Here is a 22,573-nt window from a genome sequence, read left to right on the forward strand (position 1 = left end):
AAAATCAGGAAAATTTGGAGGAAAAATCAGGAGAATGAGGAGGAAAAAATCAGGAAAATGAGGGGAAAAAATCAGAAAAATTAGGGGAAAAAAATCAGGAAAATGAGGGGAAAAAGTCAGAAAAATGAGGGAAAAAAATGAGGAAAATGAGGAGGAAAAATCAGGAAAATTTGGAGGAAAAATCAGGAGAATGAGGAGGAAAAAATCAGGAGAATGAGGGAAAAAAATCAGGTAAATGAGGGAAAAAATCAGGAAAATGAGGAGAAAAAATCAGAAAAATGAGGGAAAAATGAGGAAAATGAGGGGAAAAAATCAGGAAAATGAGGAGGAAAAATCAGGAAAATTAGAAGGAAAAACCAGGAAAATTTGGAGGAAAAATCAGGAGAATGAGGAGGAAAAAATCAGGAAAATGAGGGGAAAAAAATTCAGGAAAATGAAGCAAAATGGTTGAAAAACAGGTAGGAAAATAAGGGAGAAAAGAAAGGAAAATGGGGGAAAAGGCAGAGAAATAAGGAAAAATGCAGAAAATGAGGAAAAAGGCAGAAAAATGAGGAAAAAAAGCAGAAAAATGAGGACAAAGCACAGCAAAATGGGGAAAGAGTGAAGAAAAAGGCAAAAATAACCCCAAAGTGGCAAACAAACCTCCCCAAGTGGCAACCAAACCCCTCCCGGCTGACTCCGCCCACCCGGCGCGCCGCAGCCAATCAGCGTCGCCGTCTCACAGCACCGCAGCGGCGCCGCGGCAGAGAGGAGCGCCGCGATTGGCTCCTCCCACGTGGGGCAACAGCCAATGAGGAGCGGCGCTGGTTAGGCCTCGCGCTCCTATTGGCTGAGGGGAGGAGGTGGGCGGGGACAGCGCGGCGCTGCCCCGCCGCTAGGGGGCGCCGCGGTGGGCGGGGGTGGGTTTCCCTGCCGACCAATCAGAACGCGCGTAACAAACTAAACACCGCTATCGACCAATCAGAACGCGCCTTTCACCCCAACCCCCAGGAAGGCCAGCGCTCCCCTCACGCTTGTAACAACGCCGCCCATTGGCCCGCGCCTGAGGGGAGCAGGCCGCCTCAGCCAATCACAGCGGCCGTCTCATAGCCGCGGCCTCCATCGGCCTCAGCGCCGCTCGCTGGCATTGCCCTCCGAACCGCCAGGCCGCGGGAAAAGCCCGCGCCTATCGCGACAGAGCCCCTGCGTGTCGCGACAGCGCTACCTGCACGTCCTCGTTGCGCAGCTCGTCGATGAGCACCGCGATGGGGTAAAGCGAGTCGTCGCCGTCCGCCGCCGCCATCTTCGCCGCCGCCCCGGCTCTGAGGGCGCACGGGGCCGCCCGCCCCCGCCTGCAGGGCCTGCCGCGCCGTGATTGGTCGGCGGCTCCCGTCGGCCTTTCCCATTGGTGGAGGCGGCTGTCAGTCTGAGCGCTGGCCCCGCCCATGCGGCCGGGGCGGGGCCTCGAGCGGTGATTGGGCGGCGAGGATGATTGACAGCTCGGGGCGTTGCTAGGCAACCGGAGCCGCTGGGGAACCCAATGGGAAGAACTGGGAGCGAACTGGGAGGGACTGGGAGCGAATTGGGGGGAACTGGGAGGGACTGGGAGCGAACTGGGAGCGAACTGGGACCCCAATAGGATCATACTGGGATTAGCTGGTTGGCAATGGGACAGACTGGGAGCGAACTGGGAGGGACTGGGAGGGACTGGGAGCCCGACAGGATCATACTGGGATGGACTGGGATCCCTTGGGGCCAAACTGGGATTTACTGGTTGGCAATGGGAGAAACTGGGAGTGAACTGGGAGGAACTGGGATGGACTGGGATGGACTGGGAGCCTGACAGGATCATACTGGGACGGACTGGGATCCCCTGGGGCCAAACTGGGAGCAGACTGGGGCAAACTGGGACAAACTGGGATCCCCTGAGGATCAAACTGGGATTTACTGGTTGGCAATGGGACAAACTGGGATCAAACTGGGAGAAACTGGGAAGAACTGGGATCAAACTGGGATGAACTGGGAGCCCAGCGGATCATACTGGGACAGACTGGGATGAACTGGGAGCAAACTGGGATCAAACTGGGAGCTCGCCAGTGCCGAACTGGTTCATACTGGTCTATACTGGTCCATACTGGGCTATACTGGGCGAAACCCTCGAAAACCCCAAATGTCGCCCCGCCCCCAAGCCCCGCCCCCTCAGGCCACGCCCCAAGGACCACGATGACGTCATCGCTCAGACACGCCTTTATTGGGTGAGAGCAGGGAGTGGGCGGGGCTTGGGAGGGACTGGGAGGGAACTGGTTTATACTGGGATTGGACTGGGATGGACTGGGAGGACACTGGGACGGACTGGTTTATACTGGTTTATACTGGGATGACACAGAAACCATTAAAAAAAACCCAGCAGCGCCAAACTGGGAGGCACTGGTTGTTACTGGGATGAACTGGGATAGACTGGTTTATACTGGGATGAACTGTAATTCAACTGGGCTGAACTGGGATGGCACTGGTTTATACTGGGATGCCACTGGGATGGCACCGGAAGGCACTCAGCTGAACTGGTTTATACTGGTTTATACTGGGATGAACTGGGACGAACTGGGCTGAACTGGTTTATACTGGGATGAACTGAGATTGGACTGGGATGGCACTGGGATGAACTGGTTTATAGTGGGATTGAACTGGGACGAACTGGGATGAACTGGGATGGCACTGGGAAGGCACTGGGCTGGCACTGGTTTCTACTGGTTTCTACTGGTTTCTACTGGGATGAACTGGGACGAACAGATTTATACTGGGATGAACTGGGATTGGACTGGGATTGAACTGGCGATGAACTAGGATGAACTGGTTTATACTGGGATGGCACTGGAAGGCACTGGGATGAACTGGTTTATACTGGTTTATACTGGAATGAACTGGGACGAACTGGTTTATACTGGGACGAACTGGGATGGACTGGTTTATACTGGTTTATACTGGGATGAACTGGGAGGGAACTGGGATTGAACTGGGCTGAACTGGTTTATACTGGGATTGAACTGGGCTGAACTGGGAAGGCACTGGTTCATACTGGTTCCTACTGGTTCCTACAGTCCATACCAGTCCAAACTGGTCCGTACTGGTCCATACTGGTCTCAGATCCTCCCTGCCTGCCTCAGTTTCCCCAGCAGGCTCTCCACACTCTCCACCTTCTCCCCTCCCCCCCTGGCTGGAGGTTCTTCGATTTTCAGGATTTTCAGTCGAGAGGAATTTGGGGAAATTCCCAAATCTGCGGCTGGGAGGATCTCCAGGGGCTTCTTCTTGGCTTTCTGGGGAGAAAAATGGGCAGTTTGGTTAAAAATGGGGAAAAATGGGAATTTCAGGGTGAGAAATGGGGAAAAAATGGGGAAAAAATGGGGAAAAAATGGGGAAAAAATGGGGAAAAAATGGGGAAAAAATGGGGAAAAAATGGAAATTTGGGGAAAATTTGGGGGGAAAAATGGGGAAAAAATGGGAATTTCAGTGAAAAATGGGGAAAAATGGGGAAAAATGGGGGAAAAATGGAGGAAAAATGGGGAATTTTGGTCAAAAATCGGGAAATTCAGGGGGAAAATGGGGAATTTGGGTGAAAAATAGGGAAAAAATGGGGAATTTTTGGTTAAAAATAAAATGGGGGAAAAATGGGGGAAAAATGGGGAAAAATGGGGAAAAATGGGGGAAAAAATGGGGAATTTGGGTGAAAAATAGGGAAAAAATGGGGAATTTTTGGTAAAAAATGGGGAATTTGGGGTGAAAAATGGGACAATTTGGGGGAAAAATGGGGAAAAAATGGGGAAATTCCCAAATCTGCGGCTGGGAGGATCTGCAGGGGCTTCTTCTTGGCTTTCTGGGGAGAAAAACGGGGAGTTTGGTTAAAAATGGGGAAAAAATGGGAAAATTCAGGGTGAGAAATGGGGAAAAAATGGGGAAAAAATGGGGAAAAAATGGGGAAAAAATGGAAATTTGGGGAAAATTTGGGGGGAAAAATGGGGAAAAAATGGGAATTTCAGTGAAAAATGGGGAAAAATGGGGAAAAATGGGGGAAAAATGGAGGAAAAATGGGGAATTTTGGTCAAAAATCGGGAAATTCAGGGGGAAAATGGGGAATTTGGGTGAAAAATAGGGAAAAAATGGGGAATTTTTGGTTAAAAATGAGGAATTTTTGGTGAAAAATGGGACAATTCGGGGAAAAATGGGGAAAAAATGGGGAAATTCCCAAATCTGCGGCTGGGAGGATCTGCAGGGGCTTCTTCTTGGCTTTCTGGGGAGAAAAACGGGCAGTTTGGTTAAAAACGGGGAAAAAATGGGGAATTTCGGTGAAAAATGGGGAAATTCAGGGGGAAAATGGGGAATTTTGGTGAAAAATAAGGAAAAAATGGGGAATTTTTGGTAAAAAATGAGGAATTTGGGGTGAAAAATGGGGAAAAAATGGGGAAATTCCCAAATCTGCAGCTAGGAGGATCTGCAGAGGTTTCTTCTTGGCTTTCTGGGCAGAAAAACGGGGAGTTTGGTTAAAAATGGGGAAAAAATGGGAATTTTGGGTGAAAAATGGAGGAAAAATTGGGAATTTCAGTGAAAAATGGGGAAAAGATGGAGAAAAAATGGGGAAAAAATGGGGAATTTTGGTCAAAAATCGGGAAATTCAGGGGGAAAATGGGGAATTTGGGTGAAAAATAGGGAAAAAATGGGGAATTTGGGGTGAAAAATGGGACAATTCGGGGGAAAAATGGGGAAAAAATGGGGAAATTCCCAAATCTGCAGCTGGGAGGATCTCCAGGGGCTTCTTCTTGGCTTTCTGGGGAGAAAAACGGGGAGTTTGGTTAAAAATGGGGAAAAAATGGGGAAAAAATGGGGAAATTTGGGATGAAAAATGGGGAAAAAAATGGGGAATTCCGGGTAAAAAATGGGGAAAAAAAGGGGAATTTCAATGAAAAATGGGGAAAAAATGGGAATTTTGGGGGAAATGTGGGGAAATTGGGGTAAAAAATGGGGAAAAAATGGGGAATTTCAGTGAAAAATGGGGAAATTCAGTGAGAAATGGAGAAAAAAATGGGGAATTTCGGGGGGAAAATGGGACAATTCGGGGGAAAAATGGGGAAAAAATGGGGAAATTCCCAAATCTGCGGCTGGGAGGATCTGCAGGGGCTTCTTCTTGGCTTTCTGGGGAGAAAAATGGGGAGTTTGGTTAAAAATGGGGAAAACATGGGGAATTTCGGTGAAAAATGGGGAAAAAATGGGGAATTTCAGGTGAAATGTGCAGAAATTGGGGTGAAAAACAGGAAATTGGGTGAAAAATGGGGAATTTGGGTGAAAAATGGGGAACTGGGGGGAAATGTGGGGAATTCAGGAGAAAAATGGGAAAATTTGGGGAGAAAAATGAGGAAAAATTGGGGAATTTGGGTGAAAAATAGGCAATTTTGGAGAAAAATTGGGGAATTTGAGTGGAATGTGGGAAAATCAAATTAAAATTCAGTTTAAAATGTGAGGAAAACAACCTGGAATTGTCCTGAAAAATACATGAGAAATGGAATGGAAGGGGAACAGGTCTGGAAATGTCCCAAAAACAGCAGAAAAACAGGAGAAAAACATGAGGAAAACATGAGGAAAACACAAGAAAAACATGACAAAAATGTAAGGAAAACATGAGAAAAAGAGGAGGAAAATATGAGGAAAAACACGAAAAAAATATGAGAAAAACAGGAGAAAAACAAACAAAAAACAAAAAACCAAAAAAAAACCCCAAAAAAAACCCCAAAACCAAAATAAACCCCAAAACACCCAAAAAACAAAACCAAAAAAAAACCCAAAACCCCCCAAAATCCCAAAAATCCCACCAACAAAACCCACCAAAAAAACCCCAAAAACCCCAGAAACACCAAAAACCCCAAAATCCCAAAACCCCAAACCCCCAAAAATTAAAAAAAAATCCTAAACCCCCAAAACCCCAAAAATCAGAATAAAACCCCAAACCCCCAAAACCCCAAAACACCCCAAAACCAAAACACCCCAAAATCAGAATAAAAACCCCAAAACACCCCAAAAACCCCAAAAAATCAGAATAAAAACCTCAAAAACCCCAAAACAACCCAAAAACCCAAAAAGCCCCAAAAAACCCAAAAATCAGAATAAAAACCCCAAAACCCCCAAAAAATCAGAATAAAAACCCCAAAAACCCCAGAAACTCAGAATAAAAACCCCCAAAACACCCCAAAAAATCAGAATAAAACCCCCAAAAAACCCCAAAAAATCAGAATAAAAACCCCAAAAAAACCCCAAAAATCAGAATAAAAACCCTAAAAAAACCCCAAAAAATCAGAATAAAAACCCCAAAAAATCAGAATAAAACTCCAAAAAACCCCAAAAACCTAAAAATCAGAATAAAAACCCCAAAAAACCCCAAAAATCAGAATAAAAACCCCAAAATCCCCCAAAACCCCAAACCCCTAAAACTCCCAAACCCCTAAAAGCCCCCAAAACACAAAAACCCCTAAAACACCCCTAAAACTCAAAAAATCAGAATAAAACCCGAAATTCCCCAAAAAACCCCAAAATCAGGAAAAACCCCAAAACCCCTAAAACCCCCAAAACCCCAAAAAACCCCAAAAAAACCAAAAAACCCAAAAACCCCAAAACACCCAAAGAACCCGGAAAAACCAGAAAAAAAACCCCAAAAACCCCAAAACCAAAAAAAACCCCCAAAAAAACCCCAAAAACCAGAATAAAACACACAAAAAACCCCCAAAAACCAAAAACCCAAAACCCCAAAAATCAGAATAAAAACCCCAAAAACCCCAAAAAGTCAGAATAAAAACCCCAAAAAAACCCAAAAATCAGAATAAAACCCCAAAAACCCCAAAAATCAGAATAAAACCCCAAAACTCCAAAAATCAGAATAAAAACCTCAAAAACCCAAAACCCTAAAACATCACCAAAAACCCCAAAAACCCCCAAAAATCAGAATAAAAACCCCAAAAACCCCAAAAAGCCCAAAATCAGAATAAAAACCCAAAAACTCCAAAAAATCGGAATAAAAACCCCAAAAACCCCCAAAAACCAAAAAAACCAAAAAAACCAAAAATCAGAATAAAAACCCCAAAAAAATCAGAATAAAAACCCCAAAACCCCAAAAATCAGAACAGAAACCCCAAAACCCCAAAACCCCTAAAACCCCCAAAACCCCAAAAGTCGGAATAAAAACCCAAACACCCCAAAAATCAGAATAAAACCCCAAAATCAGAATAAAACCCCCAAAAACCCCAAAAAATCAGAATAAAAACCTCAAAAAACCCAAAAAATCAGAATAAAACCCAAAAACCCAAAACCCCAAAAACCCAAAACCCAAAAATCAGAATAAAAACCCCAAAAAACCCCAAAAAACCCCGAAAAATCAGAATAAAAACCCAAAAAAACCCCAAAAAATCAGAATAAAACCCCAAAAAATCAGAATAAAAACCCCAAAAAATCCTAATAAAACCCCAAATCCGCCAAACCCCCCAAAAACTCACCATGATGTTGGGCAAGGTGGCATATCTGGGCTCATTCAGCCGCAGGTCTGCCGTGAGAACTGCCGGCAGGTTGAGTTTCAGAGTTTCCAAACCTCCATCCACCTCTCGCTCCACCCTGACTGATCCTCCTGACACCTCAACCCGCGAGGCAAAACAGCCCTGGGGGGAGAAAATACCAGTTTGGGGGGGAAAATTACCAGTATAAACTGGAAAATTCCCAGTTTGGGATGGAAAAATACCAGTTTGGGGAAAATACCAGTATAAACCGGAAAATTCCCAGTTTGGGGGAGAAAATTAGCAGTTTGGGGGGAAAAATTTCCAGTTTGGGGGAAGAAAGTAGCAGTTTGAGATGGAAAATACCAGTTTTGGGGGGAAAATTAGCAGTTTGGGGGAGAAATACCAGTTTGGGGGGAAAATTCCCAGTTTGGGGGGAAAAAATAGCAGTTTGGAACAGAAATTCCCAATATAAACCGGAAAATTCCCAGTTTGGAATAGGAAATTCCCAGTTTGGGGTGAGAAAATACCAGTTTGGGGGACAAAATTACCAGTTTGGGGGACAAAATTACCAGTTTGGGGGACAAAATTACCAGTTTGGGATAGAAAAATACCAGTTTGGGGGAGAAATTACCAGTTTGGGGGGAGAAATTCCCAGTTTGGAATAGGAAATTCCCAGTTTGGGGGGAAAATTCCCAGTTTGGGGGAGAAAATAGCAGTTTGGGATGGAAATTCCCAGTATAAAGTGGTAAATTCCCAATTTAGGATGGAAATTCCCAGTTTGGGGGGAAAAAATACCAGTTTGGGATGGGAATGCAATGGAAAAAAAACAGTCTGGGATGGAAAAATAACCAGTTTGGGTGAGAAAAAACCAGTTTGGGGGAGAAATTACCAGTTTGGAATGGGAAATTCCCAGTTTGGGGGAGAAAATAGCAGTTTGGGGGGAAAAATTCCCAGTTTGGGGGCAGAAATACCAGTTTGGGGGGAGAAAATAGCAGTTTGGGATGGAAATTCCCAGTTTGGAATAGGAATGGAATGGAAAAAATAGCAGTTTGGGGTGAAAAAATACCACTTTGGGGGGAAAAAATACCAGTTTGGGATGGAAATTCCCAGTTTGGGATGGAAATTCCCAGTTTGGATTGAAAAAATACCAGTTTGGGAGGAGAAAATACCAGTTTGGGGGAGAAATTACCAGTTTGGGGGAGAAATTCCCAGTTTGGGGGGAAAAAATAGCAGTTTGGAATAGGAAATTCCCAGTTTGGAATGGAAAATTACCAGTTTGGGATGGAAATTCCCAGTATAAACTGGAAAATTACCAGTTTGGGGGGAGAAATTACCAGTTTGGGATGGAAAAAACAGTTTGGAACAGGAAATTCCCAGTTTGGGATGGGAAAATACCAGTTTGGATTAGGAAATCCCAGTATAAACTGGAAAATTCCCAGTTTGGGATGGAAAAACCAGTTTGGAACAGGAAATTCCAGTACAAACTGGTCAATTCCCAGTTTGGGATGGAAATTCCCAGTACAAACCAGTCCATTCCCAGTTCAAACCAGTCCATTCCCAGTACAAACCAGTCCATTCCCAGTTTGGGATGGAAATTACCAGTACAAACCAGTCCATTCCCAGTACAAACCAGTACAAACCGGTCCATTCCCAGTTTAAACTCGTCCATTCCCAGTACAAACCAGTGCATTCCCAGTACAAACCAGTGCATTCCCAGTACAAACCAGTCCATTCCCAGTTTGGGATGGAAATTCCCAGTTTAAACTGGTCAATTCCCAGTTTAAACTGGTCAATTCCCAGTTTAAACTGGTCAATTCCCAGTTTGGAGCAGGAAATTCCCAGTACAAACCAGTCCATTCCCAGTTCCCAACACAAATTCCCACAGGGGTGAATATATCCCACAACCCCCCGCGCCTAGGGGGTGAATATATCCCACAACCCCCCGCGCCTAGGGGGTGAGTATATCCCACAATTCCCCGCGGCAGGAAGCAGTGCATTCTGGGATACACACCCCCCATTACCGCGGTGCACTGTGGGATATATCCCCCCTTGCCCCGGCGTATCCCGGCATGCCCCGCGCGCGGCCTACCTGCGGCCAATCCAACATGGCGGCGAGCAGCTGCCCGGTCTGATTGCAGTCGTCATCGATCGCCTGAGGGGAGAGAGAGACAAATATACATATATATAGGGGATTTAGAGGGGATAGAGGGGTCTAGAGGGGATCTATGGGGGATAGAGGGGAGCTAGAGGGGATCTATAGGGGTGGAGCAGCTGCCCGGTCTGGTTACAGTTGTCATCGATCGCCTGAGGGGAGAATATAGAGATATATAGAGATCTATAGGGGATAGAGGGGAGATATAGGGGATCTGTAGGGGATAGAGGGGATAGAGGGGATCTAGAAGGGAGCTTTAGGGATCTATAGGGGTGGAGCAGCTGCCCGGTCTGGTTACAGTTGTCATCGATCGCCTGAGGGGAGAATATAGAGATATATATATATATATATAGGGGATCTGTAGGGGATAGAGGGGTCTAGAGGGGTCTAGAGGGGTGTATAAGGCTCTATAGGGGAGCCTATAGGGGTCTAGAGGGGGTCTGTAGGGATCTAGAGGGGATCTATAGGCGTCTAGAGGGTCTATAGGGGATCTAGAGGGGTCTAGAGAGGAGCTATAGGGGTTTATAGGGGATCTGTAGGGGAGCAATGGGGGATCTATAGGGGTCTGTAGGGGATCTAGAGGGTCTATAGGGTCTATAGGGGTGGAGCAGCTGCCCGGTCTGGTTACAGTCGTCATCAATTGCCTGAGGAGATATAGAGATATATATATACATATATAGGGGATCTATAGGGGATCTATGGGGGATAGAGGGGAGCTAAAGGGGTCTGTAGGGGATCTAGAGGGGTCTATAGGGGTCTATAGGGGATCTGTAAGGGATCTATAGGGTGGAGCAGCTGCCCGGTCTGGTTACAATCGTCATCGATCGCCTGAGGGGAGAGAGAAGGGAGATCTATAGGGGATCTAGAGGGGATCTGTAGGGGATCTGAGCTATAGGGGAGCTATAGGGGTCTGTAGGGGTCTATAGGGGAGCTGCAGGGGATCTATAGGGGAGCCTATAGGGGTCTAGAGGGGGTCTGTAGGGATCTAGAAGGGATCTCTAGGCGTCTAGAGGGTCTATAGGGGATCTAGAGGGGGTGGAGGGAATCTGTAGGGAGCTAGAGGGGATCTGTAGGGTCTATAGGGGATCTAGAGGGGTCTAGAGAGCAGCTGTAGGGGTTTATAGGGGATCTGTAGGGGAGCAATGGGGGATCTATAGGGATCTATAGGGTGGAGCAGCTGCCCGGTCTGGTTGCAGTCGTCATCGATCGCCTGGGGAGATATATAGGGGAGCTATAGGGGGTCTGTAGGGGTCTATAGGGGATCTTTGGGGCATCTATAGGGGTCTGTAGGGGAGCTAGAGCGGAGCTAGAGGGGATCTAGGGGTCTATAGGGGATCTAGAGGGATCTGTAGGGGTCTGTAGGGATCTATAGGGGATATAGGGGTCTGTAGGGGAGCTATAGGGGAGCCTATAGGGGATCTATAGGGGAGCTATAGGGGCCTATAGGGGTCTAGAGGGGATCTATAGGGTCTATAGGGGTCTATAGGGGATCTGTAGGGGATAGAGGTATCTATAGGGTCTATAGGGGATCTATAGGGGAGCCTATAGGGGTCTATAGGGAATCTAGGGGGGAGCTATAGGGGATAGAGGGGAGTCTGTAAGGGGATAGAGGGGGCTCTATAGGGGAGCTATAGGGGAGCTATAGGGATCTTTGGGGAACAGAGGTGTCTATAGGGGTCTGTAGGGGATCTATAAGGTCTCTATAAGGTCTCTATAGTGTCTCACCTGCTTTCCCAGCAGCACCAGGTTGGGCTGCAGCTTCCCCACCAGGATCCATATGATTCTATAGGATCTCTATAGGGTCACTGTAGGGTTCTATAGGGTCTATAGGGATCTATATGATATCTATAGGGTTCTATAGGGATCTATAGGATCCATAGTGTCTCACCTGTTTCCCCAGCAGCACCAGGTTGGGCTGCAGTTTCCCCACCAGAGATCTATAGGATTCTATAGGATCTCTATAGGATCTCTATAGGGTTCTATAGGGTTCCATAGGTCTCTATAGGGTCTATAGGGATCTATAAGGTCTCTATAATGTCTCACCTGTTTCCCCAGCAGCACCAGCTGAGGCTGCAGTTTCCCCACCAGGATCTATATGATTCTATAGGGATCTATAGGATTCTATAGGTCTCTATAGTGTTCTATAGGGTCTATAGGGATCTATAAGGTCTCTATAGGGTCTCACCTGCTTTCCCAGCAGCACCAGGTTGGGCTGCAGTTTCCCCACCAGGATCTATAGGATTCTATAGGATCTCCATAGGATCTCTATGGGGTTCCATAGTGTTCTATAGGGTCTCTATAGGGTCTCTATAGGGATCCATAGGGTCTCTATAGGATCTATAGGGTCTCACCTGTTTCCCCAGCAGCACCAGCTGAGGCTGCAGCTTCCCCACCAGGATCTATAGGATTCTATAGGATCTCCATAGGATCTCTATAGGGTTCCATAGTGTTCTATAGGGTTCCATAGGTCTCTATAGGGTTCTATAGGATCTATAAGGTCTCTATAATGTCTCACCTGTTTCCCCAGCAGCACCAGGTTGGGCTGCAGTTTCCCCACCAGAGATCTATAGGATTCTATAGGATCTCTACAGGATCTCTATAGGGTTCTATAGTGTTCTATAGGGTCTCTATAGGGTTCTATAGGATCTATAAGGTCTCTATAATGTCTCACCTGTTTCCCCAGCAGCACCAGCTGTGGCTGCAGTTTCCCCACCAGCCCGGCCAGCGCTGTGGCTACCTGCAGAGGCCCGGGGGCTACCTGCCCCTCCCCCACCTCGGCCAGCACCGCCCGGTCTGCGCCAACGGCCAGGGCTGTCCTCAGGGTCTCCTGCGGGCAGGAAAGGGTTAAAATTGTCTGGAATATACCCAAAATATCCTGAAATCATCCCAAAAATATCCTGAAAATATCCTGAAATTATTGACAAAAACACATTGAAATTATCCCAAAAACAGCCAACGGCCAGGGCTGTGCGGAGGGTCTCCTGCGGGCAGGAAAGGGTTAAAAATACACCCAAAATATCCTGAAATTATCCTGAAATTATCATAAAAATATCATAGAAATATCACTGAAAATATCCTGAAATTATCCCAAAACCAGCCAATGGCCAGGGCTGTCCTCAGGGTCTCCTGCAGGCAGGAAAGGGTTAAAAATATACCCAAAATATCCTGAAATTATCCCAAAAATATCCTGAAAATATCCTAAAAATATCCTGAAAATATCATAGAAATATCACTGAAATATCCTGAAAAAATCCCAAAAATATCCCACGGCCAGGGCTGTGTGGAGGGTTTCCTGCGGGCAGGAAGGGGTTAAAAATATACCCAAAATGTCCTGAAATTATCATAAAAATATCTCCAAAAATATCCTGAAATTATCCTGAAATTATCCTAGAAATGTCACTGAAATCTCCTGAAAATATCCTGAAAATATCCTGAAAATGTCACCAAAATATCCTGAAAATATCCCAAAAATATCCCGAAAATATCCTGAAAATATCATAAAAATATCGCTGAAAATATCCTAAAAATGTCCTGGAAAAATCCCGAAAGTATCCTGAAAATATCCCCAAAATATCCTAAAAATGTCCTGAAAATATCCTGAAAAAATCCCAAAAATATCCTGAAATTATTATAAAAATATCCTGAAAATGTCCTGAAAATATCCCAAAAATATCCTGAAAATATCCCAAAAATATCCTGAAAATATCCCGAAATTATCCTGAAATTATCATAGAAATATCACGGAAAATATCTCAAAAATATCCTGAAAATGTCATAGAAATATCCTGAAAATATCCTGAAAATATCCCAAAAATATCCTGAAAATATCCCAAAAATATCCCAAAAATATCCCGAAAATATCCTGAAAATATCCTGAAAATACCCTGAATATATCCCCAAAATATCCTGAAAGTATCCTGAAAACATCCTGAAATCATCCCGAAAATATCCTGAAAATAGCCTGAAATCACCCTGAAAATATCCCCAAAATATTCTGAAAATGTCCTGAAAATGTCCCATAAAAATCCTGAAAATATCCTGAAAATGTCCCCAAAATATCCTGAAAATATCCCAAAAATATCCTGAAAATATCCCAAAAATATCCCACGGCCAGGGCTGTGCGGAGGGTTTCCTGCGGGCAGGAAGGGGTTAAAAACATCCCCAAAATCTCCCAAAAATATCCTGAAATTATCATAAAAATATCACTGAAAAAATCCCAAAAATATCCTAAAAATGTCCTGAAAATATCCTGAAAAAATCCCAAAAATATCCTGAAATTATCATAAAAATATCCTGAAAATGTCCTGAAAATATCCCAAAAATATCCTGAAAAAATCCCGAAATTATCCTGAAATTATCATAGAAATATCACGGAAAATATCCCAAAAATATCCTGAAAATGTCCTGAAAATGTCACTGAAAGTATCCTAAAAATGTCACAAAAATATCCCCAAAATATCCCAAAAATATCCCAAAAATATCCTGAAAATATCCCCAAAATATCCTAAAAATACACTGAAAATATCCCAAAATATCCAAAAAATATCCTGAAATTATCATAAAAATATCCTGAAAATATCCTGAAAATGTCACAAAAATATTCTGAAAATATCCCGGAAAAATAATTTTAAAAAAACCCCAAAAAAATCCCAAAAATATCCCCAAAATGTCCTGAAAATGTCACAAAAATATCCCAAAAATATCCTGAAAATATTCCTGAAAATATCCCAAAAACCACCAAAACACAACAAAAATATCATAAAAATCAAAATAAAAATCACAATAAAAATACAACAAAAATCACAATAAAACTACAAAAAAATCAAATTAAAACCACAACAAAAATGCAATAAAAATACCAAAAAAAGGAACCAAATTACCCAAAAAATACAACAAAAAAGGTATTTTTTGGGGTATTTCAGGTGATTTTGGTCATTTTTAGGGTGATTTTGGGGCAGTTTTTGGGGTGGTTTTGGGGGATTTCAGGATTTTTTGGGATGATTTTTAGGGCAATTTTGGGGTGGTTTTGGGAGGGTTTCGAGGTGGTTTTGGGTATTTTGGGGTAATCTTGGGCTTGATTTTGGGGTGATTTTGGGGATTTTTGCAGGTATTTTTGGGGGATTTTTGGCTAATTTTGGGGTGATTTTGGGCTGGTTTTGGGGTGGTTTTGGGCTATTTTTGGGCTGGTTTTGGGGTGATTTTGGGGTATTTTTGGGCTGGTTTTGGGGTATTTTTCCAGGTATTTTTGGGATGATTTTGGGGTGTTTTTGGGGTATTTTTGCAGGTATTTTTTGGGGGATTTTGGGCTATTTTTGGGGTGATTTTGGGCCATTTTTGGGGTGATTTTGGGATGTTTTCGCAGGTATTTTTGGGCTGGTTTTGGGCTATTTTTGGGCTGTTTTGGGGTTTTTTTTGGGCTGATTTTGGGCTATTTTTGGGGTGATTTTGGGGTATTTTTGCAGGTATTTTTGGGCTGATTTTGGGGTGATTTTGGGCTATTTTTGGGGTGATTTTGGGCTATTTTTGGGCTGATTTTGGGGTGTTTTTCTCTCACCTGGCTGGCCTTGGTGCCCAGAGTTGCCACGATGATCTCACTGACCTTCCCAGCGTTTTTCAGCCTTTTTTGGGTCATTTTGGGGTATTTTTAGGGCTTTTTTTGGGTATTTTTGTCGTGGGTTTTGGGTGGTTTCAGGATGGTTTTTGGGGTGTTTTTAGGATGGTTTTGAGCTATTTTTGGGGTAATTTTCAGGTGTTTTTGTTGCATTTTTGTTGCGTTTTTGTGGCGTTTTTTGGCTGTTTTTGGGGTAATTTTCTTGTACTCTCGCTATGGTTTTGCTGTGGTTTTTGGGTCAATTTTGGGCTGTTTTTGGGGAGTTTTTGGGCTGATTTTGGGGTGTTTTTCTCTCACCTGGCTGGCCTTGGTGCCCAGAGTTGCCACGATGATCTCACTGACCTTCCCAGCCTCTTTCAGCCTCACAGCTTTTTTGGGTGATTTTGGGGTATTTTTGCAGGTATTTTTGGGCTATTTTTGGGGTATTTTTGCAGTTATTTTTGTGCTGTTTTGGATGATTTTGGGCTATTTTTGCAGGTATTTTTGGGGTGATTTTGCAGGTTTTTTTTGGCTATTTTTGGGCTGATTTTGGGCTGTTTTTGGGGAGTTTTTGGGGTGTTTTTCTCTCACCTGGCTGGCCTTGGTGCCCAGAGTTGCCACGATGATCTCACTCACTTTTCCAGCCTCTTTCAGCCTCACAGCTTTTTTGGGTGATTTTGGGCTACTTTTGCAGGTATTTTTGGGGTGTTTTTGGGCTGGTTTTGGGTGATTTTTGTGGTATTTTTGCAGGTAATTTTGGGGTGTTTTTGCAGGTATTTTTGGGGTGATTTTTGGGTGATTTTTGTGGTATTTTTGGCTGATTTTGGGGTGTTTTTGCAGATATTTTTGTACTGTTTTGGATGATTTTGGGGTATTTTTGCAGGTATTTTTTGGCTGATTGTGAGGTGATTTTGGGCTATTTTTGGGCTATTTTTGGGGTGATTTTGGGGTATTTTTGCAGGTATTTTTGGGGTGATTTTGGGGTGATTTTGGGCTATTTTTGGGCTGTTTTTGGGGTGTTTTTCTCTCACCTGGCTGGCCTTACTGCCCAGTGTTGCCACGATGATCTCACTGACCTTCCCAGCCTCTTTCAGCCTCACAGCTTTTTTGGGTGATTTTGGGCTACTTTTGCAGGTATTTTTGGGGTGTTTTTGGGCTGGTTTTGGGGTGATTTTGCAGGTATTTTTTGGGCTGGTTTTGGGGTATTTTTGGGTCAATTTTGGGGTATTTTTGGGCTGTTTTTGGGGCTATTTTGGGCTATTTTTGCAGGTATTTTTGGGCTGATTTTGGGGTGATTTTGGGCTGTTTTTGGGCTGATTTTGGGGTGATTTTGGGGTATTTTTGCACGTATTTTTGGGCTATTTTTGCAGGTATTTTTGGGCTATTTTTGCAGGTATTTTTGGGGTGATTTTGGGGTGTTTTTGGGCTATTTTTGGGCTATTTTTGCAGGTAATTTTGGGCTGGTTTTGGGGTGGTTTTGGGCTATTTTTGGGCTATTTTTGCAGGTATTTTGGGGGGGATTTTGGGCTATTTTTGGGGTGATTTTGGGCTATTTTTGGGGTGATTTTGGGCTGTTTTGGGGGTTTTTTTGGGCTGATTTTGGGCTATTTTTGGGGTGATTTTGGGGTATTTTTCCAGGTATTTTTGCAGGTATTTTTGGGGTGATTTTGGGCTGTTTTTGGGGTGATTTTGGGGTGTTTTTCTCTCACCTGGCTGGCCTTGGTGCCCAGCGTTGCCACGATGATCTCACTCACTTTTCCAGCCTCTTTCAGCCTTTTTTGGGGGATTTTGGGTGGTTTTTGGGATATTTTTGTTGTCTTTTTTGAGTGGTTTCAGGACGGTTTTTGGGATTTTTTTTTTTGGTGGTTTTTGGGTACTTTTGGGGTGTTTTTTGTTGTGGTTTTGTTGCATTTTTTTTTCCATTTTTCTTGTGTTTCCAAAACCAACCTAAAACCACCCGAAAACCACAACAAAAACACAACAAAAATTGCAACAAAAATGCAACAAAAATACCATAAAATCGCAATAAAAACACAACAAAAACGCAATAAAAATACTATAGAAATACGAAAAAGTCACAATCAAATATGATAAAAACACAATAAAAATCCCCAAAAAATCACAATAAAAAGACAAGGAAATCACAAAAAAAAAAAAACCCCACAACCCCAATAAAAATACAACAAAAATGTGATAAAAATACAATAAAAATCCCCCAAAAAATCAAAAAAAAACCCCAAAAAATTCCCAAAAATCCCCAAAAAATTAAAAAATAAACCTCTCACCTGGCTGGCCTTGGTGCCCAGAGTTGCCACGATGATCTCACTGACTTTTCCAGCCTCTTTCAGCCTCACAGCTTCCTCCAGAGCGATTTCACAGAAAGGGTTCAGAGAGTGTTTGACTCCCTGGGTCTGAACTGCTGAGCCGCCCGGGGCGACCCGGACCTGGGAACGGGGAAATTTGGGAAAAAATGGGATTTTGGGGGAAAAATGGGGAAAAAATTGGGGTTTTGGGAGAGAAAAATAGGGATTTGGGGGAAAAATTGGGGAAAAATGGGTTTTGGGGGAAAAATTGGGAGTTTGGGGGGAAAAAATTGGAATTTTGAGGGAAATTTGGGGAAAAAATGGGATTTTGGGAGAGAAAATGGGGTTTTTGAGAAGAAAAAATGGGATTTTGGGGGAAAAAATGGGATTTTGGGGAAAATTTGGGGAAAAATTGGGGTTTTGGGAGAGAAAAATAGGGATTTTGGGGGGAAAAATTGGGGAAAAAATGGGATTTTGAGGGAAATTTGGGGAAAAAATTGGGGATTTTAGGGAAAAATTTGGGGTTTGGGAGAGAAATTGGGATTTTTGGAGGGAAAAAATGGGATTTTGGGAGAGAAATTGGGGTTTTTAGGAGAAAATTGGGATTTTGGGGGGAAAAATGGGATTTTGGGGAAATTTGGGGGAAAAATATGGGGTTTTGGGGGATTTGGGGGGAAAAATTTGGGTTTTGGGAGAGAAAAATAGGGATTTTGGGGGAAAAATGGGGAGTTTGGGGGGAAAAATTGGGGATTTCGGAAATTGGGAAAAAATGGGATTTTGGGGAAAAATTGGGAGTTTGGGGCAAAATTTGTGGAAAAATGGGATTTTGGGAGGAAAATGGGGTTGTGGGGGGAAAAAAGGGATTTTGGGGAAAATTTAGGGAAAAATTGGTTTTGGAGGGAAAAATGGGATTTTGGGGAAAATTTGGGGTTTTGGGGAAAATTTGGGGAAAAAATGGGGATTTGGGGGAAATTTGGAAAATTGGATTTTGGAGAAAAAAATGGTATTTTGGGGGAAAAATGGGGGTTTGGGGGGAAAAATTGGGGATTTGGGGGGAAATTTGGGGGGAAAAATGGGATTTTGGGGAACATTTGGGGAAAAATCTGGGGGTTTTGGGGGATTTGGGGGAAAAAATTGGGATTTTGGGGTGAAAAAATGGGGTTTGGGGAGAAAAATTGGGGTTTTGGGAGAGAAAATGGGCATTTTGGAGGTAAAAATTGGGGGTTTGGGAAAGAAATTGGGATTTTTTGGGGAAAAAATGGGATTTTGGGGAGAAAATATTGGGATTTTGGGGAAAATTTGGGGAAAAATGGGGTTTTGGGGAAAATTTGGGGTTTTGGGGAGAAAAATGGGATTTTGGGGGAATTTGGGGATAAATATTGGGATTTTGGGAAAGAAATTGGGGTTTTGGGGGAAAAGGGGTTTTTAGGAGAAAAATTGGGATTTTGGGGAAAAATTGGGGAAAAATTGGGGTTTTGGGGAGAAATTGGGGTTTTGGGAGAAAAAATGGGATTTTGGGGAAATTTGGGGGAAAAAATTGGTGTTTTGGGGGGAAAAATGGGACTTTGGGAAAGAAATTGGGGTTTTGGGAGAGAAAATGGGGTTTTTGGGAGGAAAAATTGGGATTTTGGGGGAATTTGGGGCGGAAATTCGGGAATATTGGGGGAAATTTGGGATTTGCGGGCAGAAAATTAGGATTTTCGGGGGCAAATTAGGGATTTTGGGGGGAAATTTGGGATTTTCCGGCGGAAATTTCGGATTTTGGGGGGAAATTTGAGATTTTGAAGGAGAAATTTGGGGTTTTCGGGCAGAAATTTGGGGTTTTCAGAGACTTCGGGATGGAAATTTGCGATTTTGGGGAAGAAATTGGGATTTTCGGGGGTTTTGGGGCGAAAATTTGGGATTTTGGGATAGAAATTCGGAATTTTGGGGCGGAAATTTCGGATTTTGGGGCGGAAATTGGGATTTTCAGGGACTTCGGGGTGGAAATTTGAGATTTTGGGGGACGAAATTTGGGATTTTCCGGCGAAAATTTGGGATTTTGGGATAGAAATCTGGGATTTTCCGGGAGAAATCTGGGATTTCAGGGGGAAATTTAGGATTTTCGGGGAGGAAATTTGGGATTTTGGGGCAGAAATTTGCGATTTTCGGGCGGAAATTGGGGATTTTGGGGCGGAAATTTGGGATATTTGGGATTTTCGGGCAGAAATTTGGGATTTTGGGGGGAAAGTTGGGATTCTGGGGCGAAAATTTGGGATTTTAGGGGGGAAATCTGGGATTTTTTTGGGGGAAATTGGGGATTTTTGGGGGATTTTCGGGCGGAAATTTGGGATTTTTGGGGGATTTTGGGGCGGAAATTTGGGATTTCCGGGCGGAAATTCGGGAATTCCGGACGCTCCGCCCATTCTCCACTTCCCGGCAATTCTGGAGATTTTCGGGATTTTGGGAATTTCGGGATTTTTCCCCCAAATTTGGGGATTTTTTCCCCCAAAATTACCTTGACGGCGAAGTCAATGACGCGCTTCACCCCAACGAGCACGCGCAGAGCCGCCATTGCTAGGCCACGCCCACAAACCCCAAACCACGCCCACAAACTCACAAACCACGCCCACAAACCCCAAACCACGCCCACGAACCACAAACCACGCCCACAAACCCCAAGCCACGCCCACAAACTCACAAACCACGCCCACAAGCCCCAAACCACGCCCACAAACCCCACAAGCCACGCCCACCGCCCTAGCCACGCCCACCCCATTCAATCCTATTGATTCCATTGCGCATGCGCGGAAAGGTTAGGCGATTTCCTAAGCCACGCCCGCCGCGCTGTCAATCAAACGGCGCCCTCGGCTAAGCCACGCCCCCTGGTGGATGACGTAATGCCGAGAGCTGGCGCATGCGCAATAAAGGCGAAGCGGAAGCGTTTTGGATTTTGGGGTTTTTTTGCGGTTTTTTGGGGTTTTTCTACCTCAAAAAAAAATCTCAGATTTCTTCCCAAAAGGTCTCAGTTTTGTTCCCCAAAAATCTCAGTTTTATTCCCAAAAATTCGCAGTTTTTTCCCCCAAAAATCTCAGTTTTCTTCCCAAAAATATCTCTGTTTTCTACCCCAAAAATCCCAATTTTCTTCCCAAAAATCTCAGTTTTCTACCCCAAAAATCTCAGTTTTCTACCCCAAAAATCTCAGTTTTCTACCCCGAAAATTCCTATTTTTCCAAAGAAAACCTTCCGTTTTCTTCCCCAAAAATCTCGGTTTTCTTCCCAAAAAAACCTCCGTTTTCTACCCCAAAATATCTCATTTTTCTCCCCAAAAATCTCAATTTTCTTCCCAAAAAATTCGCAGTTTGATTCCCAAAAAGTCTCATTTTTATTCCCAAAAATCCCAATTTTCTTCCTCCAAAAATCTCAGTTTTCCACCCAAAATATCTCACTTTTCGACCCCAAAAATCCCAATTTTCTCCCCCAAAAATTCCTATTTTTCCAAAAAAAATTCACTTTTCTTCCCCAAAAATCTCCAAATTCCCAATTTTTCCCCCCAAAACTTCCCCGAAAACCCGAAATTCCCAATTTTTCCCACTAAAAAATCCCCAAATTCCCAATTTTTCCCCCAAAACTTCCCCAAATTCCCACTTTTTCACCGCGAAAAACCCCAAATTCCCAATTTTTCCCCCCAAAACTTCCCCGAAAAGCCGAAATTCCCAATTTTTCCCATTTAAAAATCCCCAAATTCCCATTTATTCTATCAAAATTCCTTCCTGGCCACCAGAATTCCCCAAATTCCCAGTTTTTCACCCCAAAACCCCTCCGGTTTAGTCCCCAAAAATCTCAGTTTTCTTCCCAAAAATTTCCCAATTTTCTCCCCCAAAAATTCCTATTTTTCCAAAGAAAACCTCAATTTTCTTCCCCAAAAATCTGTTTTCCACCCAAAAATCCCAAATTTCTTCCCCAAAAATCCCAATTTTCTTCCCAAAAAAATCCCAATTTTCTCCCCCAAAATCCCTATTTTTCTAAAAAAAAATTCACTTTTCTTCCCCCAAAAATCTCCAAATTCCCAATTTTTCCCCCCAAAACTTCCCCAAAAACCCTCAAATTGATTTTTCCCAAAATTTCCCCCAAAAATCCCTAAATTCCCAATTTTCCCATTAAAAAAATCCCCAAATTCCCATTTTTTCCCCCAAAAAATTCCCCAAAAATCCCCAAATTCCCAATTTTTCCCACTAAAAAATCCCCAAATTCCCGATTTTTCACTCCCAAAACCCCAAATTCCCAATTTTTCCCACTAAAAAATCCCCAAATTCCCAATTTTTCCCACTAAAAAAATCCCCAAATTCCAATTTTCCCCCAAAAATCTCCAAATTCCCAATTTTTCCCACTAAACAATCCCCCAATTCCCACTTTTTCCCACTAAAAAATCCCCAAAATTCCCAATTTTTCCCCCAAAACTTCCCCAAAAACCCTCAAATTCCCAGTTTTTCACCCCAAAACTTCCCCAAATTCCCACTTTTTCCCCCCAAAAATTCCCATTTTTCCCAAACTCTCCCCCCGAGGCTGCGATAAGCTTCTCGCTAATTGCAATTAATGATTAATTGGAGAAGAAAAGGCTCTGCTCGCCCCTCCCCCCCCCGATAAGGAGATCGATAAGGAGATCGATAAGGGGGGGAGGGGCGGCGGCAAGGTCGGACCTGAAGGAGAACCGCGGGGGGAGGGGAAGGGGATAAAAAATCCTAAATTTTCTTGGTTTGTCCTCAAAAAAATGGGGAAAAAAGCAAAAAAAAAAGGAAAAAATGACCCAAAAAATGGGAAAATTTTTTTTAAAATTAGGGAAAATTAGAAAAAAAAATTCGGGAAAATTCCCCCAAAAAATGGGGGAAAAAAAAAACCAAAAAAGAGGAAAATAATTTAAAATTAGGGAAAATTTTTAAAAAGTATTCGGGAAAATTTCCCCCAAAAATTCGGGAAAATTTAAAAAAATTCGGGAAAATTCCCCCCAAAAAATGGGGGAAAAAAGCAAAAAAAAAAAGAGGAA

At 43.5% G+C, this 22,573-nt stretch overlaps 1 protein-coding gene across 2 annotated transcripts in view; it reads right to left on the reverse strand.

Annotated features, from left to right (window-relative positions):
* Positions 1-20,148, reverse strand: part of LOC146423528 (electron transfer flavoprotein subunit beta-like) — a 38,462-nt gene extending 18,314 nt beyond the window's left edge. For both annotated transcript variants that reach the window (XM_085044686.1, XM_085044685.1), the window contains exons 1-6: positions 20,048-20,148; positions 17,533-17,691; positions 12,329-12,484; positions 9,595-9,657; positions 7,509-7,667; positions 3,115-3,293 (exon numbers count right to left, since the gene is read on the reverse strand). In XM_085044686.1, coding sequence (XP_084900812.1) covers positions 3,120-3,293; positions 7,509-7,667; positions 9,595-9,657; positions 12,329-12,484; positions 17,533-17,691; positions 20,048-20,104 — 768 coding nt within the window. In that variant the 5' untranslated portion in view covers positions 20,105-20,148 and the 3' untranslated portion in view covers positions 3,115-3,119. The remainder of the gene's footprint in view (positions 1-3,114; positions 3,294-7,508; positions 7,668-9,594; positions 9,658-12,328; positions 12,485-17,532; positions 17,692-20,047) is intronic.
* Between the last annotated feature and the right edge of the window lie 2,425 nt (positions 20,149-22,573).

This window comes from Lichenostomus cassidix, unplaced genomic scaffold (assembly GCF_008360975.1).
Source record: "Lichenostomus cassidix isolate B80296 unplaced genomic scaffold, HeHo_3.0 HiC_scaffold_37, whole genome shotgun sequence".
NCBI lineage: Eukaryota > Metazoa > Chordata > Aves > Passeriformes > Meliphagidae > Lichenostomus > Lichenostomus cassidix.